The sequence below is a fragment of the Salvelinus fontinalis genome, chromosome 15, assembly GCF_029448725.1.
Source record: "Salvelinus fontinalis isolate EN_2023a chromosome 15, ASM2944872v1, whole genome shotgun sequence".
Classification (NCBI taxonomy): Eukaryota; Metazoa; Chordata; class Actinopteri; order Salmoniformes; family Salmonidae; genus Salvelinus; species Salvelinus fontinalis.
This window is the reverse complement of record NC_074679.1, coordinates 15,210,197-15,223,426: the sequence shown is the minus strand read 5'-3', so window position 1 is coordinate 15,223,426 and position 13,230 is coordinate 15,210,197. Positions and strand designations below refer to the sequence as shown.

Below are 13,230 nucleotides of genomic sequence, written 5' to 3'. Positions count from 1 at the left end.
TACCATAATGAGACACACCTTTCAATTATTTTTATCAAAATATATGTTTGTAAACGTCCTATTAAAAAAGTAACATAATGATTGAGTGTCTATATAGTTGTACCATGACATTTGCATCTCCACTAAGCAAACCTCCAATTGGTCCCCACTATTCCACCCGCCAAAAGCCCCCATCTCGAGTTGGGTTGTCATCCCAATGCCCGGCAGACCACCCCCGACCCCCCGCATCGCACAGCCCCGGACCGACTGGAATCCATCCTTCGAAAAGTGCACACAGCACCATCCACCGAACCGAAGCAGATCCATTGCCAAATGCATTTCCATCGCCCTCACCTCAATTTTTATTACATATTGCTGTGAATCATCCTCTATAGTCCCTAACATCTTTTACTTCTTCCTTCGCAACAGTTGTGGGATACACACATACACCCACACACATTCAGCCCTTACCCCCACACAACCATAAGCTCACCCTCTCAACAATTGCACCATCCCAGAGCCCAACTCAAGATGGGTCATGATTTAAAAATGTACTTGCAGCTGCATGAGAAGGCCTGCAAGACCGCGCAAAAAATGAGCATAAATGTAGAGATTTATTTACCATTGTCACATCCTAGATGATGGAGGTCAAATGTACACCTTCTTCCTGAAACACCCACAAAACGGTCATCCATTTTGACCATGTTCCCAAGCATCTCCATGCAGTCCGATTGGTTTCGTGCCACCAGGGCCACAATAATATACCCCCTCTCTGAATGTCCGAGTGTGACCCCCTCCCCATGGGTTACTGCAGCTAGTGTTGCCAGCACTGCCACTGCCTGGGTGGGGGCACCCCACCGGAATCCCCACCGGCTAGGTACAAGGTCGTCAAGGTTCTCATTAGCAGCTTTGAGAATTTCCTTGTTTATTATGCTCTCCCTTTAGGGGGCTTTGGCTTTGCAGGACCAACCTTGCCAAGCAGGCTCAGAATCTTGAGGGGGCAGTGCTGCTCATGGTCCCTGTCCTCATTTTGGCTGCATACAGACCGTTTACAGCATGCACATAAAACAGTTAGGGACTTCTCCTTAGTATCTGGGCCATTCATGTGGGTGTCTAGGGTATAGGGCCATGGACCGTACCATTAAAATAGGATAATAAATAATTAGATATAATTTATTTTAAAAATGTAGTTCCCCATGATAGGACAATAAATAAATAAGACGTATAATTCATTATAAAAGTATATCCATTTGAACAACAGTGAAATAGGTTTTGATTATGTTTTACTGGTAATGGGGACATGCATAAATGCCAACAAAATAACTGGTAATGGGGACATACATAAATGGCAACAAAATAACTTTTTGGTGTGTGTGCATGTACTTTATTTAACTAGGCAAGTCAGTTCAGAACAAATTCTTATTTACAATGACGGCCCGGAGGACGCTGGGCCAATTGTGCACCGCCCTATGGGACTCCCAATCACGGCCGGATGTGATAGTCTGGATTCAAACCAGAGACTGTAGTGACGCCTCTTGCACTGAGATGCAGTGCCTTAGACCGCTGCTTGTGTGCGTGTTAACTATTTAACTGTACTAGAATGCTTAAAAGACCGCAAAAATTTTAAATATCGGTATTGTTTTATTTTGGCAAGGAAAATATTGGATATCGGTATCGGCCAAAAATGTAATGTGTGTATTACAAGTCGGTCGTCGGTGGAGCTCAATCAGAGCTATGAAAGAGCCGTGGCTTTTAGTTTGGTAATGAACTCGTGTTTGGTAATGAACTCGTGTTTACTGCAGTTGCTAATAGGGAATTGGCTGGATTTGTAGCACTATGCAATATTACATATTGTAGCTGTGAATAGCCTTAGTTTAGAAGTCCCTCTCACTGTCTCATTAGTTTAAAATACTTTCATTGGGATGTTGTGGTTAGCATGCTTCTCTTCAGCTAACCAGAAACTGTCAAGAAACCAGTAATGGATGGCAGAATGAATAGTTAATGCCAAAAGCAGAGAACTTCTGCTACGGGGTTCAAAGAGGGAGAGGCACTTTGGTTGTCGCACCATACAATATGCCAGGGATGGGTAACTCCAGTCCTCGGGGGTCCTGATTGTCCTTTCCCCGAGGACTGGAGTGGCCCATCCCTGCACATTTTCTGATTGACTGCATGGCCAAAGAGTGAGATCAATTTCATACTCTTTGTTTTTATTTCAGTGCCTGAAGCAGTATGTGGAACTCCTGATCAAAGAGGGGCTCGAAACTGCTATTAGCTGTCCAGACTCTGCCTGTCCAAAACGAGGACACTTACTGGAAAATGAGGTATTATTTACAAAAATGTTTTTTAATTATATAATTTGTTTCAGGGACATATACAATTCAGGTATTGAAGGGGCCAGAGCCAAATGTATTGTACAATTTTTCAGCTTTTACTTTTCAGTGTACAGTTGCTTACTTTTAAGAATATGATATTACATCTACACACACACACACACACACACACACCAGAATTCATGTGAGTGAATTCATGATCACAAAGTTGTGGTAAGTTGATAATGCCATTTGATTTTACTGGACTTGTTGCTTGCGGTTTTCAGCAAAACAGAATAAATGCAGAATTGACAGATGTATCTTAAGTAAAATGTGTTCATATTGAGAAGACAAAATGTAGGTTACACAGACAGAACACAACTCAATCGTGATGGATGATGGGGAAACTAGACGGAATGGCAGTCTGTTTGTGCTATCATTCCAACTCTGTATCACTCATTGTTATGACAATGAGCAATACATTTGGCAAGAACAAACTGATCTGGGACCTGACTATGGTGACACTACAAAGTTTCATAGTGATGCAAAATGCATTGCATGCATACTATCAGATCATCAAGGAAGTCCAAAACACACATTCCTATTATTAACAGTGTTAAATAACACTGTGAAACCATTTTTTTTTTGTGAAAAATGTTATAAGGACAAAATGAAAAGAGAGAGGTAGAAATGTGAAAATCATTTTGGGAAATCTGTTGCAGCTCAAATCTACTACAAAACCCACAATGCAATGTTCTCTCTCTCCCTCTCTGGGCTAGCTAGCTAGGTAGCTAGCTAGAAACATAGCAACATACAATAATACCAAAGTGATCTGGTGTGCAGGTGATTGTTTTAAAAGCTTTGTGAATTGTGATTGTCTGTGACGAGTTATATACAGTGCATTCGGAAAGTATTCAGATCCCTTGACTTTTTCCATATTTTGTTACGTTACAGCCTTATTCTAAAATGGATTAAGTTCGTTTTTTCCCCCTCAAACTATACGCAATACCCCGTAATGACCAAACCAAGGTTTTTTAGACATTTTTCAAATGTACAGTACCAGTTAAGTTTGGACACACTTATTCATTAAAGTTTTTTTTAACTATTTTCTAGATTGTAGAATAATAGTGAAGACATAAACTATGAAATAACACATATGGAATCATGTAGTAACCAAAAGTGTGAAACAAATCAAAACATGTTTAATATTTGAGATTCTTCAAAGTAGCTACCCTTTGCCTTGATGACAGCTTTGCACACTTTTGGCATTCTCTCAACCAGCTTCACCTGGAATTATTTTCCAACAGTCTTGAAGGAGTTCCCACATATGCAGAGCTCTTGTTGGCTGCTCCTTCACTCTGCGGTCCAACTCATCCCAAACCATCTCAATTGGGTTGTGGTCGGGTGATTGTGGAGGCCTGGTCAACTGATGCAGCACTCCATTACTTTCCTTTTTGGTCAAATAGCCCGTACACAGCCTGGAGGTGTGTTGGTTCATTGTCCTGTTGAAAAACAAATAAAAGTCCCACTAAGTGCAAACCAGATGGAATGGAGTATAGCTGCAGGATTCTGTGGTAGCCATGCTGGTTAGCTGTGCCTTGAATTGTAAATAAATCACTGACAGTGTCACCAGCAAAGCACCCCCACACCTTCATGCTTCACGGTGGGAACCACACATGTGGAGATCATCCGTTCACCTACTCTGCGTTTCACAAAGATCTGGCAGTTGGAACCAAAAATCTCAAATTTGGACTCATCAGACCAAAGGACAGATTTCTGCTGATTTTAAATGTTCTATGCTCGTGTTTCTTGGCCTAAGCAAGTCTCTTCCTATTATTGGTGTCCTTTAGTAGTGGTTTCTTTGCAGCAATTTGACCATGAAGGCCTGATTTCATTGAGTCTCTGAACAGTTGGTCTTGATGTGTCTGTTACTTGAAGTCTGAAGCATTTATTTTGGGCTGCAATCTGAGGTGCAGTTAACTACAATGAACTTATCCTTTGCAGCAGAGGTAACTCTGGGTCTTCCTTTCATGTGGTGGTTCTCATGAGAGCCTGCTGGAGGTCATTTTGCAGGGCGCTGGCAGTTCACCTCCTTGCACAAAGGCGGAGGTAGCGGTCCTGCTGCTGGGTTGTTGACCTCCTCCACATCTCCTGATGTACTGGCCTGTCTCCTGGTAGCGCCTCCATGCTCTTGACACTACGCTGACAGACACAGCAAACCTTTTTGCCACAGCTCGCATTGATGTGCCATCCTGGATGAACTGCACTACCTTAGCCACTTGTGTGGGTTGTAGACTCCGTCTCATGCTACCACTAGAGTGAGAGCACCGCCAGCATTCAAAAGTGACCAAAACATCAGCCAGGAAGCATAGGAACTGAGAAGTGGTCTGTGATCACCACCTGCAGAATCACTCCTTTTTTGGGGGTATCTTGCTAATTGCCTATAATTTCCACCTTTTGTCTATTCCATTTGCACAACAGCATGTGAAATTTATTGTCAATTAGTGTTGCTTCCTAAGTGGACAGTTTGATTTCACAGAAGTGTGATTGACTTGGAGTTACATTGTGTTGTTTAAGTGTTCCCTTTATTTTTTTGAGCAGAGTATATACCACTTGAGTACTGTTTCAATAATAATGATATCAGACCTTGTTGGTGTGTCCGATAAGCTACCATTTATATAGGAGTGGTTAAAACATGATAATAATGGTGCTCTGGGTATATAAAAAGTGTTGTATACTTCCACTGGTATGCCATCCTGCCCTGGAGTTTTCCCAGCCTTAAAGGCTTTACTTGCACCAAGAAGTTCCTCCTCTGTAATTTGGCCTTCACATGAGTCTTTCTGTACAGATGTTATTATTCGGGGACAAATCCATACAATTAGTTTCAGTTAGTGGAGATTGAGGAGACTGAAACGAAAACACAATTTCTTAATAAGTAATAATGTATTGCTGTTTCTCTTTGCTTATTTGAGCTGTACTTGCCATAATATGGACTTGGTCTTTTACCAAACAGGACTGTCTTCTGTATACCCCCTACCTTTTCACAACACAACTGATTGTCTCAAATGCATTAAGAAGGAAAGAAAATCCATCCAAAATCCACCAATGAATGTTAATTGAAATGCATTCCGGGTGACTACCTCATGAAGTTGGTTGATAGAATGCCAAGAGTGTGCAAAGCTGTTATCAAGGCAAAGGGTGGCTACTTTGAAGAATCTCAAATATAAAATATATTTTGATTTGCTTAACTTTTTTTTATTTTTATCATTACTACATTATTCCATATGTGTCATTTCATAGTTTTGATGTCTTCACTATTATTCTACAATGTAGAAAATAGTCCAAATAAAGAAAAACCCTGGAATGAGTAGGTGTGTCCAAACTTTTGACTGGTACTGTATAAAGAAAATAAACTCACATTTACATAAGTATTCAGAGCCTTTACTCAGTTCTTTGTTGAAGAACCTTTGGCAGCAATTACAGCCTTGAGTATGACGCTACAAGCTTGGCACACCTGTATTTGGTAAGTTTCTCCCATTCTTCTCTGCAGATCCTCTCAAGCTCTGTCAGGTTGAATGGGGAGCGTTGCTGCACAGCTATTTTCAGGTCTCTCCAGAGAAGTACGATCTGGTTCAAGTCTGGGCTCTAGCGGGGCCACTCAAGGTCTTGTCCTGAAGCCACTCCTGCGTTGTCTTGGCTGTGTGCTTAGGTTCATTGTCCTGTTGGAAGGTGAACCTTCGCCCCAGTTTGAGGTCCTGAGTGCTCTGGAGCAGGTTTTCGTCAAGGATCTCTGCTCCGTTCAGCTTTCCTGACTAATCTCCCAGTCCCTGTTGCTCAAAAGCATCCCCACAGCATGATGCTGCCACCACCATTCTTCACCGTAGGGATGGTGCCACGTTTCCTCCAGACGTGACGCTTGACATTCAGGCCAAAGAATTCAATCTTGTTTTCATCAGACCAGAGAATCTTGTTTCTCATGGTGAGAGTCCTTTAGGTGCTTTTTGGCAAACTCCAAGTGGGCTTTCAAGTGCCTTTTACATAGGAGTGGCTTTCATCTGGCCACTTTAACATAAAGGCCTGATTGGTGGAGTGCGGCAGAGATGGTTGTCCTTCTGGAAGGTTCTCCCATGTCCACAGAGGAACTCTGTCAGTGACCATTGGGTTCTTGACCACCTCCCTGACCTAGGCCTTTCTCCCCCGATTGCTCAGTTTGGCCAGGCAGCCAGCACCAGCCAGTCTTGGTGGTTCCAAACTTCTTCCATTTAAAAGTGATGGAGGCCACAGTGCTCTTGGGGACCTTCACTGCTGCAGAAATGTTTTGGTCCCCTTCCCCAGATCTGTGCCTCGACACAATCCTGTCTCGGCGCTCTAAGGACAATTCTTTCGACCTCATGGCCTAGTTTTTGCTTTGACATGCACTGTCAACTGTGGGAACTTATATACACGTGTGTGTGCCTTTCCTAATCATGTCCAATCAATTCAATTTACCACAGGTGGACTCTTGTCAAGTTGAAGAAACATGTAAATTATGATCAATGAAAACAGGATGCACCTGTGCTCAATATCGAGTCTCCGTACAGAGTGTGATTACTTATGTACCTAAGGTATTAAAAAAAAATATATATATATTTTAATACATTTGCCAAAATTTAGAAACTGGTTTTCACTTTGTCATTGTGGGGTATTGTGTGTAGATTGAGAAGGGGATTATAAAAATAAAAAAAATCTAATTTAGAATAAGGCTGTAACGTAACAAAATGTGGAAAACGTCAAGATGTCTGAATACTTTCCGAATGCACTTTGACACATTCCTACGCGATTTTCACAGATGGACTACTTAGAAGTTAAATCATGGGGAAATGTTTTATTTTACCCACTGATAGAACATAGGCTTTCACCAAATTGACAAGTTTCATGATTTTTATTTCTGGGGGTGGATTATCCCTTTAAGGCGGAGTAACGGCCACAGAAGAGGATGTTCTGGGTGTTGTCGTGTTGGATTAAGAACAAAAATGGGTAGTCCGCTTTGAAGGTGTGTTTTTAGGTTAGCAAAAAGCAGCAGATAAAGTAATATTCTGCAAGCATGCTGGTGGTGGTGGTAGCTGCCTCAGTGCCCATCTCGTTCACCTCTAAAGGCTTTGGGCAAATCCAAGTCGTTGTTGGGCAACATGACTGAGAAATCGCTCCTGGATGGGTTGAAGTTGTTCACTATGCCCATGCTGGGCTTAACTACTTTCAGGTCGTAGGTACATTTTGGCAGATTTACCCCTTACCTTCATGTACTGCATCCTTTTTGGCCCTGTCCACGTCAAGAGTTCTTGTGAGATTCTTCTTCAGCTTCTCAACCCCAGTGGTGAAACTCCAGCTTTTTCAGCCCTCATCAGGGAGCATGATGAGCATGCCCTATGATGGGAATGATCTGAGAATCTTCGGAGTCTGGCAGTTGGCCTCAGGGATGACTGCCAATTGGAAATTGTACATTGTTATCATTTCCACAGCACACTCAATTTTGCTCACTTTGAACTGAGCTTCTCTGGTTTTGGCCTACTCAAATTCCTCTTTCCGCTGGCCCTTGAAGTAGATGGCATTCACCAACACTTTTTGTGTTAGTTTACAGTCCCCTCCCACCATGTTATTGATTTTCCCCTCTGTTTCTCCACCAAGCTGTTTAAGTTCACCCTAGCAGCCGCTGCACTGGACTTGAAGGTGACAGACTCCAACTCTGCACCGTAGTACTACTTGGTTTCACTGAGAAATGCCTCAGCAAACTTGTAAGACTGGTCTCCTTACAGGAGTTAAGCCAGGCTCGGTGCATATGGGGCTTTCTCCTTTGTTCAGCACAGACAAGAGTTTTCTGAACCTGTGATGGATGTCACCCTCAACTTTGAAGAGATCCAAGGAAAAGCTTTTTGCCACAGACAGAGATGACATCCTTACTCTTGAGGCAAGAATGAGTATGGCCTAATGGGGAACTGTAGTTCGATTTATAAAGCAGGAAGTGGGAGGGAAGTTCCAGCAAAGATGACTGCCACATGCACCGAGTGCGTGGCATAGATAAAAATGTGAAAAGTATTCAATAACAAGAAAGTAACAAAGCACAAAATATATGCATTTATAGATAATTTTTCTTAGATACCACTCACTCACATAGTTAATGTCTCTGTACCTTGACACTTAGCCTGTGGGCAAGCAACTTTAATTCACGCTTCAGATTTTTCAGTACTTAGCTCCTGCTAACAACTGCTAATATTAGCATCGATCAAAAACAATGGAAGTGAAGGTGGTGTCTTGGATGTGAAGGGGACAGGTTTTAAAATGTCACTGAAATTGTTGTCTTTCCTGGCCCAACTTTTATTGATATTTTGTCCTTTTGAACAACTTACTATGAACATATAGATACATATGTGAGTTGTTTGGATTAATTACATTTGTTCACATGTCCTTCAAAGATCTCCACATCCATTCCTGAGACCTGAATCTGCAGAAGGACTGTTTTTAATTGGGGTTTCCTGCTGAGCAGACATTAGCTTTCCCCCATGCTTCCTCCACACAGCAATCTGCCCTATCTCCGGCTCCCTCTCACCACAGCAATCTGCCCTATCTCCGGCTCCCTCTCACCACAGCAATCTGCCCTATCTCCGGCTCCCTCTCACCACAGCAATCTGCCCTAGCTCCGTCGCACCACAGCAATCATCTGGCCAAGCTCCATCGCACCCCAGCAATCATCTGGCCAAGCTCCATCGCACCCCAGCAATCATCTGGCCAAGCTCCATCGCACCCCAGCAATCATCTGGCCAAGCTCCATCGCACCCCAGCAATCATCTGGCCAAGCTCCATCGCACCCCAGCAATCATCTGGCCAAGCTCCATCGCACCCCAGCAATCATCTGTCCAAGCTCCCTCGCACCACAGCAATCATCTGGCCTAGCTCTGGCTCCCCCTCTAAACGTGTCATCGTGCTTATACAGAGTGGATGGGCTCTGCTCTCCTGCATCCCTCCCCAATTTGAGGTCAATCCAAGGGCACCGCTCCTCGCCTCTCCAGGTAGTTTGCTTGATGGACTCACTCTCTCTGTCTCGGAGGCTGGTGGCACGGCCGTATGTTTCCAATCAATCAAAGTCACTGGCCCTTTAATAGAACCCGGCTTGTAACCCAAGTCAGACGGTGTACTCATTCAGCTGCTATGACAGCTACGTCTTTGAGAAACCCCCCCCCACCACTGAATGTTCTTTTCATTGTCTTGTAAAGACCACATTTAACCCTCCGTATAGCTTACCAGTATGCATATATTCCTCTCTTTAAAACAGGTTAGCTAGTTCTAATGATGCTGGAATTGAGTGGGGTTTTGTAATTGATTATGTTGTGGTGTAACTGAAAGCATCCTGTCCGATATTCCCTTGGTAAGCTATCAAAAGCACATCATGTTCCTCTTCTCTTCCTCAGATCGAGTGCATGGTGGCTTCAGAGGTTCTGCAGAGACACAAGAAGCTACAGTTTGAAAGGGGTGAGTGGGAGAGGAATTGATCTGTGACAGCCTCACCACTCATAGCCTGGTGTGTGGCGTGTGTGTTCTCGCGCCCGTCCGTGTGTGTGTCTCGCGCCCGTCCGTGTGTGTGTTGCTTTTCCGCGTGTGTCTCGCGCCCGTCTGTGTGTGTCTCGCGCCCGTCTGTGTGTGTCTCGCACCCGTCTGTGTGTGTCTCGCGCGGCCATCTGTGTGTGTGTCTCGCGCGGCCATCTGTGTGTGTGTCTCGCGCGGCCATCTGTGTGTGTGTCTCGCGCGGCCGTCTGTGTGTGTGTCTCGCGCGGCCGTCTGTGTGTGTCTCGCGCGGCCGTCTGTGTGTGTGTCTAGCGGCCGTCTGTGTGTGTGTCTAGCGGCCGTCTGTGTGGGTGGGTCGCTCGCTCGGCCGTGTGGGTGGGTCGCTCGCTCGGCCGTGTGTGTGTCGCTCGCTCGTCCGTAGGTGTCTACGCTGGTCACAGGAGCCCCACCTGTCTCCCTTGTCTCCCCACACCATTTTAAAGTGATCTGGAGGACAATGACAACCCTCTACCTTGTCATGTGTGTACAGCCTTTGTCCACTCTCTCTATAACATCTCTCATTCTTTACCTGGACTCTCACGGTCTCCAGTCCTAGTGGACTGGAGGATTATCAGCAGTGTCATCCCCAAATCAGAATGTTTGTTCTGTTGGCTGACCTATCGTGTCCTGGCTTCAAGCCTGTCTCTGTCCCAATCAAGTTGAACACAACCCGCTATCAAAGAGAGGAAAGAGAGGGCTACAGTGCTTTCGGAAAGTATTCAGACCTCTTTCCTTTTTCCACATTTAGTTATGTTACAGTAGGACTGGGCGATAAATCAATAAGTATCGAGGTAATTACTTTCCTCAATAACGATATAAAAACGTTTAGATAAATTTTTGATAATGTCGATATCGAAAATTTAGGTACAGCAGTCAATATCACCTCTGACGCAGCAGGAACATGCGGCGGAGAAGTGAAAATATGCACGTGGAGAGGTATACGCAGACTAAAAACCACTTAGCACCTCGAGTGATGGAGTAGCCACTATTAACCACGAAAAATGTGTGATGTAGGCAAAAACAGTGGCAGTGATAGCCATGGAGAAGGAGCAGCTTCCAACATAGAAATTATTGATAAAAGGGGTTCAACTGTTTCAGTTATTTGGAAGTGGTTTTGCTTTTTGAAGTCCGACAAGTAACAGAGCAATGTTCGGTGCAAATTGTGCCGTACACAGGTAGCTACCAAGTCACCATCTGAAGAAAAATCACTCAAGGGCACATGCAGAAAGTTTGAGTTTGGCCACGGTATTGATAAACGCCCCTCAAGCACCAGCCAATCTGAAGCAGTCAATACTGACAGTGTTTATGCCCTACGAGCAAACATCGAAAAGACACAAAGACATTGCAAAAGCTCTTATGCATTGCATTGCTAAGGACACGCTACCAATTAGTGCAGTCAAAAAGGAAGGTTTCAAGAGGCTTATCAATTTAATTGACCCCAGGTACATGCCCCCTGGCCGCAAACATTTCTCTCACACCGCACTGCCTAAACTCTACGCCGAGTGTAGAGAAAAAGTTGAGGAACAGCTCAAGACAGATTTGATGTATTTTGCTACTAATACCGATCTGTGGTCTAGTCGCACGTCAGAGCCTTATATTAGCCTCACTATCCACTATATTGACAAAGACTGGAATCTTCTAAATAAATGCCTTCAAACATCATATTTTCCCGACGACCACACGGGTGAAGCTATAGCGGAGGGGCTCGTTGACGCGCTCGCCTCCTAGGGACTCAGTCAAGACAGACAGGTCTGCATTACAACGGATAGTGGTGTGAACGCGGTGAAGGCCGCTCAAATCAACAAATGGACCCGACAGCAATGTTTTGGAAATCGTCTGCACTTCGTAAGTAATCTTGTCAATTGTGTATATTGAAGTAATTGGTTAGATGAAACTAAATGTTTTTTTGTTTTTTTCATCAACTAGTTAAGTACAAATGTAATATTTAACTTAAATCAAAGGGATTATTGTGATTAACATTTTATTAAAATCTTTTGATTTCTCTTAGAGTGGGTAGAGACAAACGGGTGATTGAGCAATTGGAGTGTGTAGGAAAGTGGTAGGTGCCTTTTCCTATTCATGGGAAAAGAAGAGACCTGACAGTTGGTGAAAAAGAACACAACCTACCCCAGCACAAGTTGGTGACAGTCACCTACCAGGTGGGGATCACATCAAAAGATGGTGCAAAGAGTACTGGAGCAGGGGAAAGCCATTTCACAGGTCTTGTCCAGTGACAAGAAGACCTGGCGCTTAGCTCCCACCTATATAGATGTTCTTGAGTCCATCAACCAGGCATTGATCCCACTCCTAGAATTCACAGATGCTCTATGTCTGGTGAGTCTTATGTCAGTGTGTCTTACTTGAAGCCAGTACTACACCTGTTCAATACAGAGGTCATGAAACCTGATGATGGTGAAACAGAGCTCACCCAAACCATCAAAACGGTAGTCATGGACTATCTGAATGAGAAATATGATGACCTAGCCACAGATGACCTCCTGGACATAGCCTCGTCGGGTCGACCCTCGGTTTAAAACACATTACATCCAAAGAGGAGAAGGTGGGCCACGTAAAAGCAAGAGCTGTCTCAGAGATGGTCAATGAGGGACATGAAAAACCAAGCCCAGCACAGGGAGACGTTGCTGCTTCTTTGCCAGCTAAAAAGAGTCACTAGGCAGTTTTTTCAAAAAGCCATGCTCCACCACCACAGGTTTTACTGAAATCCAGCTGGTAGAAAAGGAACTCAGCTGCTACCTTCAGTCTCCTAATGCTGACAGTGAAACCAATCCACTGGACAGGTGGAAGATCCACCCAAAAAACCTTCCCAAAGTCAGCCACCTGGCAAAGTGCTACCTGTGCATTCCTGCGACCAGCTCCCCCTCAGAGCTTGTTTTTAGCACCGGTGGCAACATAGTGCCCTGCCATAGGGCAGCTTTAAAGCCATAGTTAGACTTGTCCTTCTTGCTTGTAAGACAACAACTACCCCAACTTCAACTGTGATGTGTCATTAGGCTAACAGTTATAATGCATATTGACTTGCACTATTTTTTTTTTTTCTTCTTCTCATGACTTGTAAGGGTTTACATCTTAAAAAAAAAAAGTGGAGTTAAAATGTTATTTGAGTTATACTTCTGACAATAAATAAACATTAAAGCTTTTGGTTTGTTCAGGCATTCTTGAGTCTGAAGCAGATATTAACCTTTTTTAAACATTATTTGATTATTGTGATAATTATCATTATCGAATTAAAAAAAAAATATAGATATATATCGTGATAATTTATTTTCCATATCTCCCAGCCTTACGTTACAGCCTTATTCTAAAATAACCCCATAATGATTTTTAGACATTTTCACAAATGTATGTG

At 43.6% G+C, this 13,230-nt stretch overlaps 1 protein-coding gene across 4 annotated transcripts in view; it reads left to right on the top strand.

Moving 5' to 3' along the window:
* The window catches only part of LOC129811465 (probable E3 ubiquitin-protein ligase RNF144A-A), a 64,966-nt gene that overhangs the window by 36,081 nt on the left and 15,655 nt on the right, over positions 1-13,230 (top strand). For all 4 annotated transcript variants that reach the window (XM_055862794.1, XM_055862798.1, XM_055862795.1 and 1 more), the window contains exons 3-4: positions 2,196-2,300; positions 9,731-9,791. In XM_055862794.1, coding sequence (XP_055718769.1) covers positions 2,196-2,300; positions 9,731-9,791 — 166 coding nt within the window. The remainder of the gene's footprint in view (positions 1-2,195; positions 2,301-9,730; positions 9,792-13,230) is intronic.